The sequence below is a fragment of the Argentina silus genome (genome assembly GCF_951799395.1).
Source record: "Argentina silus genome assembly, chromosome: 8".
NCBI lineage: Eukaryota > Metazoa > Chordata > Actinopteri > Argentiniformes > Argentinidae > Argentina > Argentina silus.
Genome location: NC_139662.1, coordinates 9,502,015 through 9,526,227, shown reverse-complemented (window position 1 = coordinate 9,526,227; position 24,213 = coordinate 9,502,015). Strand labels below are relative to the sequence as shown.

The 24,213-nt window shown below is 43.5% G+C and overlaps 1 protein-coding gene across 1 annotated transcript in view; it reads left to right on the top strand.

The window, feature by feature from the left end:
- fgd1 (FYVE, RhoGEF and PH domain containing 1) overlaps nt 1–19,997 on the top strand; it is a gene marked incomplete at its 5' end in the record, with an annotated part of 27,427 nt that extends 7,430 nt beyond the window's left edge. Inside the window, 16 exons of the mRNA XM_083674425.1 lie at nt 8,088–8,309; nt 8,594–8,789; nt 8,879–9,611; nt 9,905–10,143; nt 10,864–11,020; nt 14,651–14,789; nt 15,300–15,358; nt 15,895–16,041; nt 16,241–16,333; nt 16,560–16,639; nt 16,956–16,986; nt 17,162–17,263; nt 17,618–17,746; nt 18,021–18,179; nt 18,952–19,098; nt 19,604–19,997. Coding sequence (XP_083530551.1) covers nt 8,088–8,309; nt 8,594–8,789; nt 8,879–9,611; nt 9,905–10,143; nt 10,864–11,020; nt 14,651–14,789; nt 15,300–15,358; nt 15,895–16,041; nt 16,241–16,333; nt 16,560–16,639; nt 16,956–16,986; nt 17,162–17,263; nt 17,618–17,746; nt 18,021–18,179; nt 18,952–19,098; nt 19,604–19,873 — 2,903 coding nt within the window. The 3' untranslated portion in view covers nt 19,874–19,997. The remainder of the gene's footprint in view (nt 1–8,087; nt 8,310–8,593; nt 8,790–8,878; nt 9,612–9,904; nt 10,144–10,863; nt 11,021–14,650; nt 14,790–15,299; nt 15,359–15,894; nt 16,042–16,240; nt 16,334–16,559; nt 16,640–16,955; nt 16,987–17,161; nt 17,264–17,617; nt 17,747–18,020; nt 18,180–18,951; nt 19,099–19,603) is intronic.
- Nucleotides 19,998–24,213: the final 4,216 nt, after the last annotated feature.

The window sequence follows — 24,213 nt, the reverse complement described above, 5'->3', positions numbered from 1 at the left end:
TACATAACACAGGCATGACATCATAGTATTTAATTTGTGGGTTTGTCCTCAGTTCCTGATTCAAATAGAGAGACAAAATGTCTTTGTAATCACTGTTTCTAAACCTTTTTTTTTTCAGGAATCCTGGTTAGTGTTTAACTCAGTTCCTTGTGTGTGTGTGTGTGTGTGTGTGTGTGTGTGTGTGTGTGTGTGTATGTGTGCACGTGCACTCAGGGGGTATCGGTTTGCCTTTGTTTGTGTGTGTTGTTTCCAGTAGTAGGTGTGAATGAGTGTGTCTTTGTCATTCTACCTCAGCACTTCGCATGGTGCTGTACGTCCCATTGTCGACGCGTACTAGGACGTGAGCCACAATAATGGAGCTGGTGACAGTGGGCAGATGGTACTCTCTCATGGGAAATCAGAGGGTAAATCTCTCCATTTAGTGCCGGCTACCGGAGCCAGGGCTGGAGGGGAGAGCTGCTCAGCACCCCCAGCAGGGGTGACCAAACGCGGGCCAAAGACGAGGAGGAGGAGGGGTGGTGGTGGTGGTGGTGGAGAAGGAGGTGGCTATTCTCTAATACTGATCTACTGTTACTACTATGACAGTATGCAGACAGGCAGTGCCATGAAAGTAATACATATACAATATACAATACTATACAATATATCTTTATATGGTATAACAGTAGCAGCTAAATACATTAGACAGACATACTGTAGCCCTAGGCCTTATACAGTCATGAAAGCCCAACTCCATTGATGCAAACATTAAGTTGTAGAGTGCTGTGCATTGCCTTTCACTCTAACTATCACAATATGGAGGAAGCACTATGCCAATAAAGACACTCTAGGCCTACATTGGCAACAATGTACAAAGCAGTAGTAGTTATAGGCATATTGTAGCTACAGGCCTTACATGCAAGCCCAGTTTCATTGGTGGACACATTCTAGGCTGTAGGATAGACTCTAATATGGCCTCCATCAGCTGGTTTGACACCCCCAAATAAAAAGCAGCCGGCATCTTTTTCAGATATCAGGCTTAGTGTGGCTCATACATGGAGAGGACATATTGTTGTACTGTTTTCAATGCAGTTTCTCTTTGAGAGGTCAACCTCTGTTTTAACACCAGAGCTGGTTAATCCTGTCTGAAGCCCATCTGGATGGATGAGGCATTATGATGTCAGCACTCTCTGCTCTGCACACCGCTCTGTCATCATGTTTACGGGAATCTGTGGGCCTATTTATGTTCCTCCATATTATTTGGTCATTTGAGATTGGATGAATGCAAAGGATATTAGAATATATCAAGGGATATATAGTCATCTGCCAGTCCAGATGTATTCCCCTTGAATTGAAAAGCTACATTTAACTGATTCATGCCTTTTAGAATACAGAGATGTTATCCTATGATTGATCAAATATGGACCATTTGAGAACACACTGTGCATCTCAATAGTATGGATAGAGTGGGTTTTATTTTCATCTCTTCTATATTACCATGAACACAGCTGTAGCTTGACAAACATGTATTTTTTTTCTATTATGTTGTAATAATCAATATCTGTGGCATGTCCGCCTTGTCTATATGCTGAAATCAGGACAGTTGAATCCCCAACAGAAGTCCATGGCTGTGTACAGTATTGATTGTGTCTGTTAGAAACGTTGTGGAACTGTACTGGCATCAATATAATGTCCAAATAGGCTTGATATTTGAAGGCTTGAACACTTTTTTTTATCAGTAAGCCTACATGAATAAGGCAACATTACAGCATATGTTTAGTGTTATTTTCCATTGATGTATGGGGAAAATATGCTTCTGTAAAAATGTGACCCATACTATAATGTTTCCAGTGTGGAAAATGTCTACACAATTTCTCTATGCCGATATTAAACCCAATAGATACCCCTTAATTTGTTGTCAAGGAAACTGAGATGGAGATAGAGGATGCGGTTTGGATGCAGAAAGCGAGACAGGAGGAGTGTTTGAAGAAGAAGAGGGGGGAAGGTTGGGGGGTCATATCGCATGTGATTCCACATGTTAAACTGGGCTACCCTTATTGATGCGTTCTGTGTGTAGCCTACTGTAGGACAGACGGAGCGGAGAGGGGTGGGGGGGTCGCGTAAGATTTCTTTAATCCGTTGATGCTCGTTTTTTTTTTATACAATTGTCTTCATGGACCGTGGTGCTTTTAATCGTTTAAAATGCGCCACATTTGTAAAATGGTCAGGAAGATCATGTTAACCGTTCAACTAGAAGAAAATTCGGTCGGTCGGTGCTATCTTCCTTGCTTCTGACCTAGTCTACTGAGGATGCTACTGTCAGTCTGCCCGGCGCGTTGATGGGGGGCAATCCTTCTTGCCTTATCTATCTCATTTAACCTACATATTTCAACCTATATCTTTTTTTTCAGTCCAGCACACGCGTTCTCGGTGATCAAATAACCGGGTTTGCTTAAGGAATAATAGCCTTAATTGTGCTTGGTTGTTCTTATTTCGTCGTGTGTGCGATTGGGGGATTCTGTCTCCCGTTCGGTTTTTTAATGACTGGATTTGTATTTTGCTGCGCTATGTACATGGATAAAACCAGTGTGCTCCGGGGTAAGTCAGTGTCATTATTTGCCATAACCTATAGTCAATTGCTCTTTGGAATGATAACCTTTTTCATTGAAAATAGCGCAATTAATGATCTCATTGGCCAACATAGCCGCAGTGGAGGATGCTTATGTGTGGCTGTAGTAATGCGTCGACAAGATGATGGAGCATGCACCCATATTCATCAATCTAGGTGATGTGTGCAGTAGGCTAGTGAAGAACTGTGTCAATGATTTATCAAGGTTATTTTCTTTTATACAGGGTAAAATCTATGGTAACAATGTTCCTATAAAAGTGAACACGTTGTGACAATGGATGTAAAATATGTATATGTTTTAAATTACAATCATTCATGACAGTGGTGTGTGCATTGAATATTTGCCTTTAGGAATAGTGTTCTTCCTTCCATAAGGCCAATAGTGTGCATAATTGCTTAATACTCTAATAAACGTCATTGTACACCATGCTTGGTCTTTGATAAGGAATTGTTGCCAGCTTTGTAAAGAGATGCAATGCATGTCAATGCATATGATTGTCAGTCTGTATGCACAGTCTGTTAGGTGATTTGTGTGTGTGTGTGTGTGTGTGTGTGTGTGTGTGTGCGTGTGTGCGTGTGTGTGTGTGTGTGTGTGCTGGCAAGGATGTGATTGAATATGATTGACATATATTTATGTAACTGGTCCAACACCAAATGTCAATTATCAATGTTAATTCTGCATCCCATGTTGAAATGAGCTCTGGTGTGTGAATGGCTGTATGCTGAACCTAAGTGGGTGTGTCTGCATGAAGCAGCACTGTGTGCTACACTGTGAACCATAGTGTCTGCCTGTCTGCCTGCGAAAACCGTGTCCATTCCACATACAGCAGCAACAGCACGATACTGTGTTGCATAGATAGCACCGTTTAAGTCTCTTACTTACTCCACTGATTAAACAAATCACATTTTTGTGTGAACAAAATCAACTCATCATGACATTTACCTGGTAACTTAAGATGAATAGAATAGAATAGCGTTCCCTATGTCCCCCGAAGGGCAGCTTTGTTGTATTCAGGTTGTGAACGATGTATTTTGTGTTACGTTTTCTGCTGTCATAAGGACTCCTCTCCCTCCCAACAGACACCTTATGCTAGGTATCCTGTACCACAGCCATAAGTCGCATGGTCTAGCAGCCATTTTAGACCTCATTCAGTCCCAAAAGCTGTAGAGACAACACAATATTGCTTCAATGCAATAATCCATCACCAGATGACTCTCCTTCATCAAGTCAGCTGTCGTTTTGGCATTGTGATACTGCAGTGTCACGCTACTGTACCTGTCATAGCCTATAACCATCATAACCTATAACCATCATAACCTATAACCAGGTACACACCATATCTGTGTGAAAATCTTCTATTGAGCCAGGTTTTATATATTGTACTGTTGTGTATTTGTACAGTATATGTACTAATGTTCTGCTATGGATTATGTACTGCTATGCATGCTTTTGGGAGAGGAGCAGGTGTGCAAAAGTATGACATCATACATGGTCTTGGTGATACTGTACATCCACATCTGTCTCTTTCAAAACATCATCCACTGTATACGCTTTGATGAATCAATGAGAACTGCAATAAGGGGGTCGGTTCAAGCGTTTGTTTTGAAGGTATTGTAAATAATAGGAGGGTATTTTTCTGTATTCCTCAGTGTTCTGATGGACAGTATGTGTCTATAGGTCTCAAGGAGGTTATTTACAGAACTGCAGCATATTTTACAACCTTGATATGAAACAGGAGAGATGACAGCTAACTGTCGGGTCAAAATGGATCCATAAACAACTACGTTGGCTCTGTCAGAATATGTGGCGTTTTTGTTTTTGTAGCAGTCATATTTTATGAAGGCTTTGTAGTGCCACCACAGAGAAGTCTGTTTCAGAGATTCAACTCTTGATCACAGCTGTGTGTTCACTCACTGTCTTGTTAGCGGAAAAGTTAATGATGCAGACAGAAATAGCCGTATACTGTAGCACAAATAGCAAAATAGCATTTGGAGCCTGAGATAGGCCTGAATCATGTGCATTCTATTTGCAAGTTGTAGGCTAATCATTTCCCATGACCCCCACACATCCTTTTAGTCTAACCATGTTATGATGCTTAACATATGTTCTGGAACTAGAGCATTATTCCGAAAATTTTTGTAAACTAAGCATCAATTTTGTCAATAATGTATGCTTTTTACGACTGCATGAATATTCTATGAGGATGTTAAATGAAGGAGACAGTCAGCAGAAATCAGTATTGATCTGGGACTCCAGTTTGCAGTTCCATCCTGACTATGGGGGCAGATGGGTGCCTGTCCAAACCTCTCTGCCTTTTAAGATCCCATGGGACATAGTGCAGGTGTCAAAGGTGACAAACCAAGTCACTAACCCAAGCACGGTACTGATGGTATTGTAGCCTATGCTAGTGCAGCTGGGTTCAGGCTCTGGACATACCATACATAGTGTATGTGCTTTAGTGTCAAGATATGTTAGCTACACTCACAAACAGGTTACACACAGGTTAGGTTCTACCTAGAACCAAAAACGGGTTCTTCGGCTGTCCCTGTGGGAGAACCCTTTTGAAGAACCCTTTCCACAGAGGGTTCTACATTGTACCCAAAATAGTTTTTTAAAGGGTTCTCACAGAGGGACAACCGAAGAACCCGTTTGGAACCCTTTTTAAGGGGGGGGTAACTTTAAGGGGGGTACCGTTGTGAGTGACAAGTTTGCTAGTTGGAAAAATGTGAGAAACAATCAAGCCTTTCCTATACTCTGGCTGTTACTTTGCATAATGTGCGATAGAGAGCCACACACACTGCAGTAACCGGCTTCATTAGATTCTCTTACACGTTTTAAAGAGGTGGTTCAGAACGAGCCCTCATATCCCAAACTAGCTGTTACATTATTTCTCATGAGTACCATGGTAATTCATTCACAATGCTACATCTGGCCCTGCAGCAACAGTATCAGTGTTTGGCAGTTCCTCTTGAGAGCGACAAAGGGGAACGTTGGCACGTTTGCAATGCAAATATTTTCCCACGCAGATTTCAGTTTACTTTTCAAATCATCTAGTATTTTACTCTTGCCTTATTGTGTCCATTGAGAGTGCCAGACTGCTGTTTGCATTAGGCCTAATAGACAATTTGGAGGATATCTGCACTGTAGCCATTGATAAATGGAAAAGATACCGGCGGAAGGAAGCAATTCACACTGATATTACCTGTCGGTGTATTGAAGTGAGTGCGAGTGAGTGTTCTGTGTTGGATCAACTCCAAATGCACTTCCATTGATGGGCTTCAGTGCAGCTGAATAACACGTTTTTGCCACTTTCTCCTTTGTGAGATATTATGAGTGGTGTGTGTGTGTGTGTGTCTCTGTGTGTGTGTGTGTGTGTGTGTGTGTGTGTGTGTGTGTGTGTGTGTGTGTGTGTGTGTGTGTGTGTGTGTGTCTGCGTGCGTGTGTGTGTGTGTGTGTGTGTGTGTGTGTGTGTGTGTGTGTGTGTAATGTATAACAAGTATGTGAGTGGAAGTTTGTGAGTTCAATATATAGTGGAGGAAGTGGAACATCAAAATCAGGTCAGATATTCACTATATTATAGTGGATATTATACCCATGTAAACCAATACCCATACCCATATCAAGTTGTATTTGAATAAGAGTTACTGTTAGTGATATATTGTGTGGCAGCTTACAGCACTCAAGCCCCTTAAACATATTCAATATAATATATTTTATTGTTATATCAAGTCAAGTCCAGTAATCTTTATTATCCCTAAAAGGGAAATTAAGTTAGCTGAAACAGCATCTACTAAAAAAAACACAATAAATATTTAAAAGACAGGCATTGAAACATACATGTTATATTCTAGGTATTGCTTTTGTTTGTTGTTGAGTTTTGAGATATACAACATTACAACATTATTATTTTGAAAGTGATTATTTCCGTCATTTGAGAGAATTCATCCATATGTGAGGCCACTGCTGGGGGCCCTTAAGGGTCTGATTCAGTAAACGAAGCATCTCAAAAAAAGCCTGATGAGAAATACGATCAGACAGATGATAAACAACAGACGGGGACAAGATAGGATAGGCTATGCTGTCGCTTGCCCCCCCCCCTCTCTCTTTCACTTTCTCTCTCTATCTCTATCTCCCTCCCTCCCTCTCTCTCCCTGCCTATCTCTCTCTTTCTCTCCCTCCCTCTCTCTATCTCTCCATCCCTCTTTCTCTCCCTCTCTCTATCTCCCCCCCCCTCTCTCTCTGTCTGAGGCAATTTTAGCCGAGCATGTGGAACTCATTTCAGTGCCCTGGCCTGCACCAGTAGGTACGAGCGTCATCATATGGAACCAATTAGATCCATTTAGAGGACAGGGCCCGCTGTTTTAAGATGGCAACAACATCACCCACGAGGCCGCACCGCCACCAGGTGACCACACTCTGCCATCCTAGAAGATTCATTAAATCGTTTTCTTTAATGCCCCGTCCAGAAACCAACCCTCGCCCCTACACCCTATACACTGGACCGTTAGACCACTGTAGATTTGAAAGGGTTGGATATGTATAAGCAGGATAGGGACAATTCTGCATGGCCTACCAGAGGGCACAGTGAAACTATAACTGTCATCTTGTTTAAAGGTTATTAGTCCCAGTAGTCCCACTCTCTTATTGGACAGAGACAGTAGAGAAAGACAGAAGGAGAGGCATATGGGCATATGGGTGCTAGACCGCTACAACCACCCCAGGCCACATCTTGTTTATACCTATCCAGTCAGTCCAGATTTACACTAGAGTCTTTTTAATTACATTTTTATCGTTTTGTATTCCCTGGACACATGAATATGCAAACGCAGCCTCGTCAGCAGTCTTCCCTGGGACTTGGCATTCTGCATGTGATCACGTCCCTCTGGGCGTTCTCTGTAGAGTTGAGCGATTTACACTTTGCTGCTCTGTAGTAGTAACACATAACTTACTGAAGACACAACACTGAGTCATATCCCAACACACTTCAGTAACATACAGCACTGCAACAAATCATTGGAACACACCAACCGACTCATTGAACAGACACCAACCGACTCATTGAACAGACACCAACCCGGCGCCAATACTCCCTGACCTACTAAACACAATAGATCTACTCGTCATAATCGGTCGGCCCACCAGATACTGTACTGTACTACAACTTACATTGCACTGTAATTACAGAATATCCGCTTTGCCAGCATGGTACCACATTGACCAATTGAACATTCGGCCATCCAGCAGAGTGAGGTAGAACAGATTGGAGCATCTGCCTCTGTAATCATTTTCTCATTAGTTCAATCCATTTTTGAGCTCGGCTTTTGTACACAAAGTGACTTTCAATCAGACTGAAGTGAATAAAATGGACCGCGTAAGCAGGGTGATTTAGTACAGCGCTGTCTTCTGTAGACGTTAGTACAGTGCTGTGTTCTGTCCTGTCCGTCTACGGTCCCTAACCCATGTCTCTCTCTCCCCCAGGCCCCTCCTCATCTAGTCCCAGGCTCCTGACTAAGAGCCTATCCCTGGAGCCTGAGCCTGGTGTCTGCCTCGGGGCCCAGGAGGAGACCCAACCCCGCCTCAGCTCTGACCCCGGGCCCCAGGACCCCAGTCACTGCAACGGCACCAACGACAATGGACCTCAAGAACTCCCCGCCACCGCCCCCAAAACACGCCCTCCCTTACCTGGCCCTAAACCGCAAGGTAAAGTTGCCTGCATCGAATTTGTATTCTTCGTCGAGAATTGGGTCTAAAAATGATATTTCTATGGCTGCTGAAATTCTAAATTGCTGGCTGCACAATTCATTGTTTATAATGAAGTTAATATTTAGGATAAAGTTAAGATATTGATTGATTTATTGATTGCTCTCTAGTTCTAGCTGTCTTTGTATGTATTGAATAGCTTGAGTGAATAGGTAAGATTTGATGGACAGTAATTGATGGATATTAATGTGACAAACACCGTGGGTTTTGATTTGTCTCCCCAGTGCCCCCAAAGCCTCCTCACCTACAACAACAACAAGGTGCTCGTCCTCGACCCCGGGCCCCAGACAAGCCCCTCCCCCCGCCCCCTCCTTGCAGGCCCCTCCCCGCTGACCCCCGTGCCAGTCGCGCCACCCTGCCTCGTGCCGAGGGAAGCTCCTCCCCCACCTGCGTGCTCTCACTCATTGAGAAATTTGAGAGGTAATGTATCACCTTGAATTAATTAATACATTAATGTATGTATTCATGAATGTATTCATTCTCTCCTCCTGTCTGGGTTTATCCTCCAGGGAGCAAATCATAGTGGTGCCAGATATCACTGGTGGGGCTCTGTGCACCCCGAGAGTCCCTGAGGCTCTATCAGGGGGGGCTGGAGCTCTCACCCCCCCACCGTCAGAGCCCCCCGCGGGACCGGCCCTGTCTCAGGAGACCCAAGACTTACCACAGGGTCTGGCTGATATGGTGCTGGGGGACAAACAAGACACAGAGGAGAGGGAGGGAGACCGTGATGATCGTGAGGATCATGATGATCATGATGATCATGAACTAGGAGCGTCGTGCTCTGAGAAGCGTCTGTCTATGGAGTCGGGCTACAGCGCGTCTGAAAAACTCATGGACGCCGTCGAAATGAGGGAGCCCCCGGAAGAGAGGGAGAGCCAATCTGAAATCCCCTCCGACCATCTGTCCCTCCCCGCCCCACAGACGGACGGCAAGATAGCCAATCGGGACAGTGGGATCGACAGCATCAGCTCGCCGTCTCACAGTGAGGAGTTGTGCTTCGCTGGGGATGAGGACCGGGTGATCTACCCCTGTAGCCCCGCTCTGACTCTCCCCCGCCTCTCCTCCTCCTCCTCTTGTGGCTATGCCGAGGGTCCGGGGGGAGAGGGGGCCTCCGCAGGGGGGGGCCGGGACTCTGAGGGGGACAGTGACATGGAGGAGGGGAGCGGAGACGAGAGCGAACTCAACCCCATGGCTCTCCAGCCCCTGGCCCTACCCAAGACAGACAGACAGGACTCTTCAGAGGTGGGCTTGCCTGATGTATGAGATGATTTATGATGTCATACAAAGAATTTGACCTTAGAGAATCTGAAATATGTGAAATATCCAAATATTCAATGTTTATGTCATATGTGCCTGAAAAGTTATGTCCAAATGCCAAGATAATGATCCAGCTTCTTTGCCTGTGTGTGTGTGTGTGTCTGTCTGTCTGTCTGTGTGTGTGTGTGTGTGTGTGTGTCTGTGTGTGTGTGTGTGTGTGTGTGTGTGTGTGTGTGTGTGTGTGTGTGTGCGCGCACGTCTACATGTTATCATTCCAGCTGTCAGTCCAACAGAGGGTGTTTAACATCGCCAACGAGCTGCTGCACACAGAGAAGGCCTACGTGTCCAGGCTGCACCTCCTGGACCAGGTGTTCTGTGCCCGTCTGATGGAGGAGGCGCGCGCACGCTCCTCTTTCCCCTGTGACGTGGTCATGGGCATCTTCTCCAACATCTGCTCCATATACTGTTTCCACCAGCAGTTCCTGCTGCCCGCACTTGAAAAACGCATGGAAGAGTGGTAAGGAAGATGGCCGTTTATTGGTTTTATACAAGATAAACTCCTATAAAAGTCATATTAAAGGACTCACTGAAACGGCCTTCTACATACAAAGCTCAGCTTTCACCAGGGACTTCTGACAATGGACAATGGCCGTTTGTTGTCAGGCGGTCACCTTTTCAGTAGCTTTTAAGAGATGACCTAAAAAAACAATAAAACAGTCAATGTACTTATTTATTTAGTTATATAAAACAACTTGCTGAAGTCCAGTTGACATAGAAACTCTGCTTTTAACAGGGCTTCCAGGGTTCTCAGGGGTAAAACGGGGTTTCCGGCTGGCTGTCATATTTTCAGCAGCTTTTAGAAATAATTACCTCTCAATAAAACCGTAAATGTACCCAGAATCTATGCTTGTTCCTTCCGTGAACCGCTGCATAATGATTATGGCTCACTTCAATCTGACCTGCTAACATAACAGTTGGAGTGATGACATTCCACATATTTCCTCACAAAAATAAACCATCAAGGTCCACGATAACAAAAGAGCTAATGAATACTCTTCCTGACTCAACTGTCTTGCTTTTGAGCTGAAGTGAATGTTCCCACATTCTTGGAGAGGACGTAGAGAGATTCTGTTCCCAGTCTGTACAAAGAGAGGGCTATAACTCTTTCCAGCCCCCAACCTAGTACTGCACATCACAGTGCGGGCACTAACCCTGACCTGTTGGCTCTCGCCCCCAGGGATCTGAACCCACGCATCGGGGACATCCTGCAGAAACTAGCCCCCTTCCTGAAAATGTATGGGGAGTATGTGAAGAACTTTGACACTGCCATGGAGCTGGTTAACACCTGGATGGAACGCTCGTCCACGTTCAAAGCTATCGTCCACGAGACGCAGGTAAGGGCATGCCTTGTGTGTGTGTGTGTGTGTGTGTGTGTGTCTGTGTCTGTGTCTGTGTGTGTGTGTGTGTGTCTGTGTCTGTGTGTGTGTGTGTGTGTGTGTGTGTGTGTGTGTGTGTGTGTGTGTGTGTGTGTGTGTGTGTGTGTGTGTGTGTGTGTGTGTGTCCTGCTCTGCTCTGCTCTGGTAGCTGTCTCGCAGCAGCTTCCTCTGGCAAGAGGCACAGCTGGGGCTGGATGTTTTAACACTTGTAAAGCAGAACAACAGGAAATAGCAGCAGGCTGGGTTCTGCTGCTCCAGCTCAGCACAAGGGTAACTGGGTCATTCCTACAATACAGTACCTTTTGGGCCTTGTAACTTTTGGAAAACATTTTTTTGGGCCTTGTAACTTTTGGAAAACATTTTTCCCATTCTTGAAACATTATATCAAAGGCAGGACATGTTTGAGTAACAGAAAATCTGATTGGTCTAGCTCAGGTACACACACACACACACACTTACATTTGGAGGCACAAACTATGTCCACCCTGTTATAGTGCATGGACCAGAACAGGGTGATCATGTAGAGCGAAAGTAACCATAACTTCTTGTGTGAAGAACAACATGCATGGACTGGAACATTTGGTGAAATAAGGCGTGGATGTTACTTGGCTGTCAACTGTCAGCTGTCAACTTGGCTGTCAACCTGCCTAAAAGAGAGTGTACATTCCATCATTAAAAAAAAAAAGAGGGTGTACATTCCATCATTCAAAAAAAAAGAGGGTGTACATTCCTGAAATAAAAAAAAAAAGAGGGTGTACATTCCTTCCAATTCATGTGACTTTATTTTTAAAGGGATTTTCAACAGTGTAACAGGGTAAACATGTTGGCAGAAACAACTCAGTCAATGTAATGATAATTTAAAATGTGGAAGATTTGTGGGCTTTATAAATAGTATGTCCAATGGAAGTTGAATGAACTTGATTGAGGACATGCATTACAGCATTAGAAGACACATGGTTTACTATGAATTAAATAAAGTTATAGTTACGTATCATTCTGTTTTATGGTAAAATGGGGTCTAACCATACAACAAACAATGTTTAAATATGTTTTAATATGTCATGGGGACACAAAAGGCTTGTAGGATTGTAGGAATGACCCACCTAGCAGACCCGCCCTAGTTACTGTAGGAGAGGTTGACCCAACTAACAGACCCGCCCTAGTTACTGTAGGAGAGGTTGACCCAACTAACAGACCCCCTAGTTACTGTAGGAGAGGTTGACCCAACTAACAGACCCCCTAGTTACTGTAGGAGAGGCTGGAGGCACAGCTGGTCAGTCTTTCCCAGGATACTGTGTCCACCCAGCTCTTATGAGAACAGTGTGTCTGCTTTCTATGGACAAACTCAAGCAGATATATCCTCGAGCCAAGTGATGATTGTCACTCGCTGTGTCACAAATGTATTTTGAATTCAGTGTTGTACCGCTGTGTCTTGGTACCTTTTGACTGGACAAGATAAAAACCTCTTTCGAAGAAACATTGCTAAAACTCCTCAAGGCAGCCAGCACTATATATATATATATATATATAAGCCAGTCCATACAGTATAGTGGTAGAAATCCATAGGATGAAAGAGCCATTAAATATCATCCACAGAGGTGTGAGAGCGATGTGTCATAGCCAGTAACACTAATCAGGGTAGCGCAGCAGAGCCAGGTGCCGGTGCTAATGAGGTGTCATAACCCCTCTTCATGTATACCATCTTCATACAGAAGGAAACAGATCCACAGCCTGTATGTCACGGTGTGAGACACCATTTTAATAATGTGGTCCTCTGTGGCTCAGTTGGTGGAGCATGGCGCTAACAACGCTAAGGTGGAGGGTTTGATTCCCGCTGGGACCATATATACTGAAGTGTATGCACTCACTGCAATGTAAGTCGCTTTGGATAAAAGCGTCAGCTAAATGGCATATATTATATATTTTTCATCCAGTACTGTACGTGTTACAGGCAAATCCTAGTCTCCAATGGAGATTTTCTATTAAAAGTGTGATTTAGTCTCGGACCAGGCTTAATGTGATTGGCAGAAACAGAAAAACAGAACATGTCATGTCACTGGGTCAATCTTTTGGTCGGATACTGAAACACCACTGCAGACAGAACCGCCACTCTCTGGCCAGTCAGGATAAAGATATTAGTATTCTCACCCAACGCGTTTGTGATTGGCCAGAATACGTAAAAACCTCCAGCTGTGCAGCTCAGATTTTTGGCATAATAAATCACGCATTGACGTCCAAGAGAGATGTGTGAACAATCTGTCCGTATATTATATTAGTGGGAGCCTTGCTATCATACCGCAATGAATATCAATTTCTTTAATATCAATATCAGACTCTCTGAATTAAGAAAGAGTTAGAATACAAGTGAAATGAAACAACCCTAATTTGTAGGTTAAAAATGGAAAGAGAGAGGTTGTTTGTGAACCTGTGATATCCCTCATTTGATGGTCCGATGAATAGAATTGGGAGTGATGAAGAAAAAGAAGAAGGAGGAGGAGGAGGAGGGAAGGAGGGGGGGAGGATTTTGTTGGAGGAGTCTTGGTGAATACCAATGGAGGTTCAGACATGGCTCCTCTCCCACTTCAAACACTCCTAGTACCTCTGCTGTGGAATACTAACACATCCTGGGGAGAGATCAATCAGATACCTCACGGCTGTGACAGCAGTTGTGGAGGCCGATGCTCCTGCTCTGCTCTGTAGGTGCCCAGTTCAATGAGCTTGGTTAGATGGGGCTGATTGACACATTCTAAAACGCAGTGAGAGACAGCTATACAGCACACACACACACACACACACACACACACACACACACACACACACACACACACCACACCACACAGGAACACAGCCAACACACATGTACAATCTATACGCACACATTCAAACACACGGATTCAAGATAACGATCAACGTTTATGGAAACACATATAAACATCCAGAAGCTAACATACATTAGGTGAGCCCCCCCCCCAAATGTAGCATGGCCGCCCCAGATTTGTTTGTGCTATGTGGCCATAGATATATAATACTTCGTAGGATTTTATATATATAACTCTGTGTGTGTATGTAGCAAACTCCTATTACATTTTCAGGTCAAATATGTTACATAGCACAAACAGATCTGATGTGACCAAGTTTGGGGGGTGCAACCCTAGTATATGTTAGCTTCTGGATGCTTATGTGTGTGTCCTGAAATGTTGATTGTTGTCTTGAATCCATATGTTTAAATGTATGAATACGCATAATAATGTAATGTGTGTTAGCTGTGTATATTTGTGTGTGTGCTGTCTAGCTGGCTTTTTGGATTTGTATACACTAGTATAAGCCTATACAGTAATGTAATTACTTATCCTTTTTGCTCCCTGTGGAGCATAAGGCTGCACTGCTAGTCTGCAGTGTGTTTATTTTTGTTTTGTGTGGGTGTGTGTTCTCATCTCTCATTCTGTCTTGTTCTCTCTCCTTCTGTGTGTGTGGGTGTGTGTGTGTGTTGTATGTTTGTTTGTGTGTGTGTGTGTGTGTGTGTGTGTGTGTGTGTGTGTGTGTGTGTGTGTGTGTGTGTGTGTGTGTGTGTGTATGTATGTTCTGCAGAGAGAGGAGAGGTGCGGTAACCTGACCCTGCAGCACCACATGCTGGAGCCGGTTCAGAGGATTCCACGCTATGAGCTTCTGCTCAAAGACTACCTGCACAGACTCCCCGAGGACGCCGACGACTTCAAAGATGCCCAGAGTGAGGAGCCCAGCCTTAACCCTTCCTCATGCATGAGTGGACACAGACACAGACACACACACATAAACACATTCTCTCTTTCTCTCTCTCTCTCTCTCTCTCTCTCTCTCTCTCCCTCTCTCTCCCTCTCTCTCTCTCTCACACACACACACACAAACACACACACACATCATGTTTCAGCTCAGTGGTCTGGGACCGTCTGAACAAGGCAGTTTGTTCCGGGTGTATGCTGCAGAGTCACTATTCCACTACACTACTGCAGTGATCTCAGCTCTGCAGTGTCAGCTCCCTCACATTCACTCTCACACTTTCAGAAAACTGGATCAAAGGAACGTTGTTTCTTCTACAGAAGCTGCATCATACTGACAGTTCTCTGAACACAGATTCAGTTCTGGACTAAATCCCACTTTTCAAATGATCATCTCCATTCACGATGCCTTTTTAATGTAGGTCTTGGAAACCAGCTCTCACGAACGTTGTGTAGCAATAATGTCGGTCTCTGTCTTTCAGACTCGTTGGAGTTGATCGCCACAGCTGCAGAGCACTCCAACGCAGCCATCAGGAAGATGGTGAGTGTCTGTAGTTTCACACACAGCCATGGGCCAAACCACATCAACACTCATCCCTATCACGACCACGGCCCCAACCCTGCATCTCACACCAGATAAAACGCTACCAGAAGGAGCGACGCTGTCATTTAGCATGAGTTTGTAATTAAAGATGGCCGCTCGTTAATGCAGAACTGTCGTCAAGGGCCTCTAATTTAGAACTGTTTATGGATGGATCTCCTGGGTTTCTCATCGTATGGCATGTTCTGAAGGAAGCAATCATGTTCATCAATATAGAATTTTCAATTGAGCAAAAACAATTCCAGTCCAAATAGAGAAATGTAATAATCTGATAATCGGATTAGGCTACTTTTCCGATCCGTTGTTCTCTAATCCATTGTCTAATGTGTGTGTGTGTGCCTGTGGCTGTGCGTGTGCGTGTGCGTGTATGTGTGTCTTTGTCTGTGTGTGTGTTTGTGTGTGTGTGTGTGTGTGTGTGTGTGTGTGTGTGTGTGTGTGTGTGTGTATACCCGCGTTTGTTTGTTTGTGTATCCTAGGAACGTATGAGAAAGCTGTTGAAGGTGTATGAGTTGCTGGGGGGTGAGGAGGACATAGTTAATCCCACTAACGAGCTCATAAAGGAAGGACACATCCTCAAACTGTCGGCCAAAAACGGAACTTCACAGGATAGATACCTCATACTGGTGAGTGTACTCAGCCAGCCCAGCAGTGGGGGTTTGAACATGGCATTTAGAGAAATTATTATTGACCTATATGTGTATATATAGAAAAAAAAGTATATTTTCAAAACTTTGTCACTGACGAATTATAAAGCCAAACACTCTCTCTCTCTCTCTCTCTCTCTCTCCCCCCCACTCTCCCACTTTCTCCCCCTCTCTGCAGTTCAATGACAGATTACTGTATTGCGTCCCGAAATTGAGGCTGATCGGACAGAAGTTTGGAGTCAGAGCCAGGATCGACGTGGATGGAATGGAGGTTTGTTTCTGACCTTGTTGGGTCTCAATGTTGACACTTGTAGTGCTCCATAAAATCACATAAACAAATATTTCAGCCAACATTTTATCATCCAGGATTTTACTAGTACAGAAGAGTGCAACAACAACACCATATTTGATCGTTCACTTTCCTGGCAATGACTGCCTTACATGGAGCTGTGAGCTGTGGTCAATGGAGTGATTTCCTGTTGTGGTTTCTGTTTCAGCTGAAGGAGACCAGCAGTATCAACGTAGCGCGGACATTCCTGGTGTCAGGCAAACAGCGCTCGCTGGAGCTGCAGGCCAGGTGAGTGGAGTGGATTCTGTACTGTACTGTATATCACGGGGGGGGGCGGGGTTATGTACACTGTACATTCCCCCACAAGATTTGAAATATTACAGTACCACAGTATGTAAAACATAATCACTGTGTAATTTGTTTCTTATTTCTACCATGTTTGAATTGACTGACATTGACTGTAGAAGCCAGACACTGTACTCTTCCTACGTGTTGATTTCAGGAGAGACTTATCCCTCTGTTTAAGAAATCTAATATAGGTTATCCTTGGGTACATTGAAGCTTCGTATACCTAATGCCTAATCTATGTTTCCCTATGTCGTAGGACGGAAGAAGAGAAGAAAGACTGGATTCAGGTGAGTCATCAAGACTTTGCAGCGGAAAAGGAAATGTCTTTCAGATTTCACTACCCACCTTTATAACAATATCCCCTTCTTTATTCAAACCCATTTATGGGCATTTCTCTTCCCCATCTAAACTAGGACTCGTTTAGTGTCCTATTTAACTGTTTCTCATTTCCTCTGCACTCAGGCTATCCAGACAACAATTCAGAGGCATGAACAGACGTTGGAGACGTTTCGTTTTCTCAACTGCTCACTCCGGGACGAGGACTGCACCCCTCCCAACTCACCAGTAAGATACACATATCCCCATCAGAGATGGAATTACACAGGAGTTATCGAAGTTGAAATCATTCGGACATTTGGACGAGTATTTTCAAAACAGAAAAGATCAATGATTTCCCAGAGTGATTGTTTTCCGATTCCACCCCCTTTACTGTGTTCTATTAGTGATGGAACACAACAACCTGTGTCTCAATCAAATCCTGCCTCTGTGGCCTCTGCCTCAAATCCTGCCTCTGTGGCCTCTGCCTCAAATCCTGCCTCTGTGGCCAATATTATTTCCCTCAAATATATTGTGTTTCATGTTTGGTCTCCTCCGCTCATTCCTTCTCTTCCTTTATGTCTCGTATGTTTTTTTTCTCAGAATTGCACAGAGCTTGGGAAGCGCGCTCCGACTCCGATCCGAGAGAAGGAGGTGACCCTGTGTATGAAGTGCCAGGAGCCATTCAACTCCATCACTAAGAGACGCCACCACTGCAAAGCCTGCGGACACGTACGTTTGCTCGGGATCTATGCCAGCCAATCAATTTGCCATTATTTTCACTTGAACCAATCAGGCGTGATTGAGTTGTTGTGGTTCTGTAAATCCTTCTGTGCTTGGGTGTTTTTTCTTCTTCTTTTTTCTTCAGTGTTGCGTCAAGCATTGTTTCCCTTTTGGAAGAAAAAATACTTTCGTCATGAAAGAAAGAAAAATGTCAGCCGATCAAAGCGGCTTTCTTTTTGCGGTTGCTGAGTTAACAGGATATGTCTCTGTTCTGACTCTCCAGGTGGTTTGTGGGAAGTGCTCAGAGTTCCGCGCCCGTCTGTTGTACGACAACAACAGGGCCAACCGTGTGTGTATCGATTGTTACACCACCCTGGTGGGGGTCCCCCCCTCCCCCGCCAGCCTCTCCAGCAGCACACACAGACGACGCTCCATCCTAGAGGTAGGTCATACAACCTGTGTCCTGATGGCATGCCTCACCGTTGTCTAGTGGTTAGCACCACATGTAGCGGAGGTGGTTTGGAATCACACTTGTTGTTATGAGGGAGCCTTGCCTGAGACATGTCAAATCAAGTATCGCCAACGGACCTTGAGGATGTCCTCTTGGCCTCATGTAATGTTGAGTCTTGTGGGAGACCCGGGTTTGAATCTCGCCCCGTAATACACACATTGCCCTTACAGACAGGGGTTCAAATCCTAAGACGGCTTCATTCCTTCTGCATCACCTTCTCGTCTGCCTCACATTTCATATCTCTCTTCATGAATAATTAATACAAACACAACAGGAGAGTGGGATTTGGACCGGTACACAATAGTCAAAGGAAAGACATTTGGATTTGGGTACAGATAGAACAGATTAGCTACAAGCAGAATACTGGTGTTTCTGCCTTGCTGTCGGTGATTTGTAAATATCTAAGATGGTTGTGCTGTACATGGTAAAGCAGTAACTCATAACATGTGTGTGTCTTTAATGCATTGTTTTTTTGTTATATATATCGTTTCTTTTTTCTTTTTCATGTTTCACAAGAATAGCAATGGAGAACATTACACAAAGACACAAAGGAAAAACAACACGCATGATGAAATCCCCCCCCCCTTGGTGTTTAACGTGGTACATGTTTACAGTATGTGCGTGTCCTGCACAGAAACAAGACCGTCCGCTGGAGTGGGTCTGTAACTAATGCATTGTGTGTTTGCGTCCATGTCCCCTCCAGAAACAGGCCTCGGTGGCTGCAGAGAACAGTGTGATGTGTAGTTTCCTGCACCACATGGATAAGGGTGGGGGACGCGGATGGCAGAAGGCCTGGTTCGTCATCCCAGAGAACGAGCCTCTGGTGCTCTACATCTATGGAGCCCCTCAGGTGAGGTTTCTAGAACATTCTGCCCCTTTTATTACAGTCTTATACACTTGTTATTAATAATATATGCCATTTAGCTGACTCTTTTATCCAAAGCGACTTACATTGCAGTGAGTGCATACATTTCAGTATATATGGTCCCAGCAGGAATCAAGCGTTGTTAGCACCGTGCTCTACCAACTGAGCCACAGAGGGCCACTCTTATTACACTATTACACTCTTGTTATTACACTCTTATGCACTTGTTATTACACTCCTTTACTCATACATTCTATTACATAATGATTATACTATTCTACATGCTATTGCACTGCTATGTGTATACTGTACATGTTATTACAATCCTATATGTTATTACACTATAGACACATTTTATTACAACCCCGAGAAAGAAAAGACAGAACACACTCATTCATTATCCACCTCTGAACATCCTCCTGTTTTTATTCCCCCCCCCCCCCCCCCCCCCTCTCTCTCTCTCTCTCTCTCTCTCTCTCTGCATGGCCAGGATGTGAAAGCCCAGCGCAGTGTTCCCCTGATCGGATTCGAGGTGTCCCTTCCCGAGTCTTGTGACCGCCTGGAACGCCGCCATGCCTTCAAAATCAGCCAGAGCCACCTTACGCTTTACTTCAGTGCCGACGGGGAGGAGCTCCAGCGCCGCTGGATAGAGGTCCTATCACGCGCCGGGAGAGGCGAGGAGATCCAGGCTCACGGTTCAATCACAGAGGCTCTCGAGGAGGAAGGGGAGGAGCTCGCGACTTTAGGAGAGAATACGTGATCGGTTGTAGGAGCAGGAGTGTCAACTGTGATATGATACACATACAAACTATAAAAAAAAAACATGAGCAGCACATAGCACATTCACAGTTTAAAACATACAGTACAGTACAAACACACACAGATTTACACACACACACACACACACACACACACACACACACACACACACACACACACACAGACACACACACACACACACACACACACAGACACACACACACACACACACACTCACTTCTCTGTATTTAAATGTCAGTGGTCAGTTGCATGAAATATCTACAGGTACGTTTCTCGGTGTAATTACTCATCTTGTGAGTGACCAGTGTTTTTGCAAAAACCTGCCAAAAGTGTGCTCTCTCTCCCTAAAGAAGATGTAACAGAAGAAGAGATACAGTGTAATGAAGATATGCGTCATATTGAATAGCATCAGCTCACTCCAAACCAGACATTGTAAAAGTCATTTTAAGAACACAAACACACTCCTCGGTACTATTTCCGTCTCTGCCAAAATATCAATGTGATGTTTATAAATGAGTGGTTGCTGTCTAGGTTTTGAGTGTTTGTAACATTACACATGGCAAGGCCTAGTGCTATTTCTTGTTATGAAATGGTCATTTTGGTCCCATACGTGTTCCTCCTCCCAGTCTGATGAGATGTTATCTGAAGGGATGGATGGATTGGACGTTGTTTTGAACTGTGATGGACTGAGGGCTTCCTGATTTCTGGCCCTGGACTGTAGCCAGAGCTATTCTGGCTGGGAGTTCTTCTGAATGGTCTCAGGCCCAGGGGCTGAAGACAAGACAAGATGGTTGCAGCTGCTCCCTCTTTCCTTCCCTCCTTCCACCCACGCCAGGATGTGTATTAGTCCCGTGATGCCAGACTGTAGCCTAATGAAAGGAAGCCTGGAGATCGAGGTTCACATGTGTTACAGTCTCAAAATTGAGAGCGTTCCTAGGTTGGCTGTATAGAATTTTGAACTTTTAAAAATTCTAGAATTGGAGCATTTTATGGAAAACTGTTTGCTTTTTCTTACCTGGCTAATGTGTTTTGTAGATCGTAAAAGCGTATGTATGTTTGCAGGGTATTGCTATCATATGTATTTTTCAGACTGTTGAGAAAATGTAATGAGAGTTTTGGAAAGGTTTGACACCAGCTGAAAAGACAAATTTCTTGTCCGTCCTCTGTATGTGCACATAGATTATAATATTTGTCAGAATCCCCGCCCCCCTCCTCCCCAAGCCCATTTTATCCCTAAAACCAGAGCCCTGTCTTGAACAGAGGGATTTAACCACTCTTAACTCTAAGCATTTTTTAATTCCAAGCAAATATTTAGTGCCTGTCAAGGTCTACTTGACTTCCCTAAGCTCAACCTTTAAAAAAAAAAAAAACTCCATCAGTCCCATGGAGTCAGACAGCACTTTCCTACAGCCCCTCTGACACCTAGTGGAACAATAAGGTATTACACTCTAATCCTCGGCAGAGAGAAGAGATGGTGCTTGGTTTGCTAAGTAAAATGGTCACTAGGCTAAAGTTAAACCCTAGGCACTGGTATAGGATTAGCTTAACCTTCCTAGTGAGGAGAATCTGTAAAACTAACCCTAGATCGGTGTCTAGGGCAGGGGAGGCTGGTGGAGACAGAAATCGGCTGTCTTCTGATTTCTATCTCCACCAGTCTCCCCTGGTCTAGGGGCAACCTCACCCTAAAAGGGTGAGGAGTATGGACTGCTGGAATAGAGAGGGGAGAGGACTTACCTAAAGAGATGTTGCTCATCTGAACACATTAACTTAGCAGGAGCTCTTCAGACCTGCCTCTTTTCCGTCTCTGCTGGTGTGTGTGTACAGCAGATGAGTATGTTATAGTGTGAGACTGTGTGAGAGTCTGTGAGAGAAGGCCATGGAGACACAATTGAGTGCTCTGCAGTCTGCGGATTTGACAGAATTGGGTAGCGAGATAATGAAGAGATTTTAGATGTGGGTTCTGTTTTTATCATTTCAACATCAGTGGTATCTATGCCTTTTCGAGAGTGTTTTGATAGTTATACAGAGAAAATATATATATGAAACACAGCAAAAAAGTTGAATATTAGATGTTTTGAACCGGGGGTTGTGTTTGTGTACATGGCAATGCAAGCGGGTCAAGAAAAAAAAAACCGCTTTTTGTAAATATAATTTATTCTCCTCAAAGCCCAGTTTTGTGGGTGAGGTCTAAAGGCTCTGTGGTATTTCTGTCGTGCAGTTTAGATTGGACTTCAAATAATTGTTTTTGGTCTCCTTTGGAAATGACCTTCAGCTTCCTCCATGACCACTTGCTTGTTACAAAGTCTGAAGAAGATGATGTTTTGTACGGAAGGGAATTGGACGTATTCTCTTGTTTTATCTCTCACTCCTAAACTGTGTACCAAAATGGTGGGAAATGAATTCAAAGTTTATTTTGAAAAACAGACTATTGAATAATTGTGTTGGATATTGTTTTGCTCTCGCTATTTGTTGTCAGAAACATTCAGTAGCTTGACTATAGTGATGCCAGACACGTTATAACAGTGACGTTTGTACAGTAACAGTAACAGTGCAGCCAGTGTGCACTTCACCTGCCATCTCCACACTTCCTGTGCCAACAACACTAAATCACAGTGTTCATTATACAGTGATCTGAATACCAATACATAAGCCAATGGTAACAGTGATCTTCAACCCACTCTTGTCTGAAAAACAGTTCAACAGTTTCTGGTCAATGACAGCACAATGCTAGTGTTTGTGGGTCCTTACTATTTCTATCTGCACTATTGAGTGCATATGAGTGGTTGTCCTACTACATACACCCTCTCTGTATATACAGACGACACGACCTTGACTCCATACATAACATAATGAGACTTGATTTTACGCTGAAAAAAGATTATACAAACAATGATGCTGCGACATTTGGTTGAAGTTTCCTCCTGTAAAGCTTTTTTTCATCACGTTTACTATGGTATACAACATGCCTTACAGTACACCCTTAAACTTAGACATAGTCAGTAATTACAAGTTTACGTTACCTCTGCTTTTGCCAAAGTGTACTTGGGGACACTACAATATGATTGAGGTTCTCAATCATTATTTAAGTCTTTATTTGTGTGTATCCTTGTGTTTTTGTATCTGTGGTTTGTATTTATTACCATTTTGTTGACTCCAAATTGTTGTTTTAACTTGCTGCACAGTGATACTGTGACACAGACCCTGTTAATTCGATCCAGTGTGTGAGTTAATCATCTTATGTTGAAATGTAAACATTGCCAGAAGAATGGCTTGTACTGTACATACTCCTAAAATGTATTCAGTAGTTCTACAAATCCTGTATTTTTCCCTTGATGCATGAATTTTAAGTTTAAATTGTATTGTCTACCAAAACTATCTATGGTCCGTTGTTTACATTGTTTTGCTATTTTTGCAGCTTTTACAGAATGGTTTTAATTTGTACTACCATCAAATTATAAAATCTACCTTTTTTTTTCTTTTCTTTTTTTTTTTTCAATCTTCTTGTTTATTTATGGACATGATTTTCCCAAAACCAAGCAATTGATGAACTGTGTTGTCAAAGTTGAATCTGGTTTTGTTGTGTGATTCATGTCAAAGCATAACAGCCTTTTCATCATCCAAGGACACATAGCTCTGCAGTGTCTCTCTGTGGAAAACAATAATCTGCAACATTGAGGAATATTTACCACAATACACTAACATTGCTAAAGGAGACTCCCCTGAAGCGTGCAGGAACTTGATGCTACATTCTGTGAATAACCCTGAAATATATACAAATGTTACATGAGTGTTACGAGGACACTGGTGAGATGGACAGGAGTTTACAGTGCAGATTATGTTCCAATATCCACACTAACATACCACTTATAAAGAAGCCATGTACAGTATTGGCCATGTATTCTTGATGGTATGCGTTGTGTGTGGAATGGATATTGGAACTTACAGTCAGTGAATCAGTACCAGGACCAGTCTAGTCTGACATCGATTTTCTTGTTTCCCATCAACACATTTAGATCCATATTATGAAAATACAGTACCATTTCATCTGTCAGTATGAGGACAGATATGAACAATACTTACTGAGACCAAGTGAAACAGAACAGAATGGCCTGGGTACAATCAGACTTGCAAAAAAAAAAAATGCAAACAAAGCTTTGAAATATGTTATAGTCTTGCTAAGCCAAACGTCATATGTGGCACAATTATTTCTTTTCCGTGAATACAAAAACTGTATAGGTTATAATTGTAAACATGAATGAGTATTACTGTTATTATAATTGTTACCATGATTATTGTTATTACTATTAATAATATTAGTGG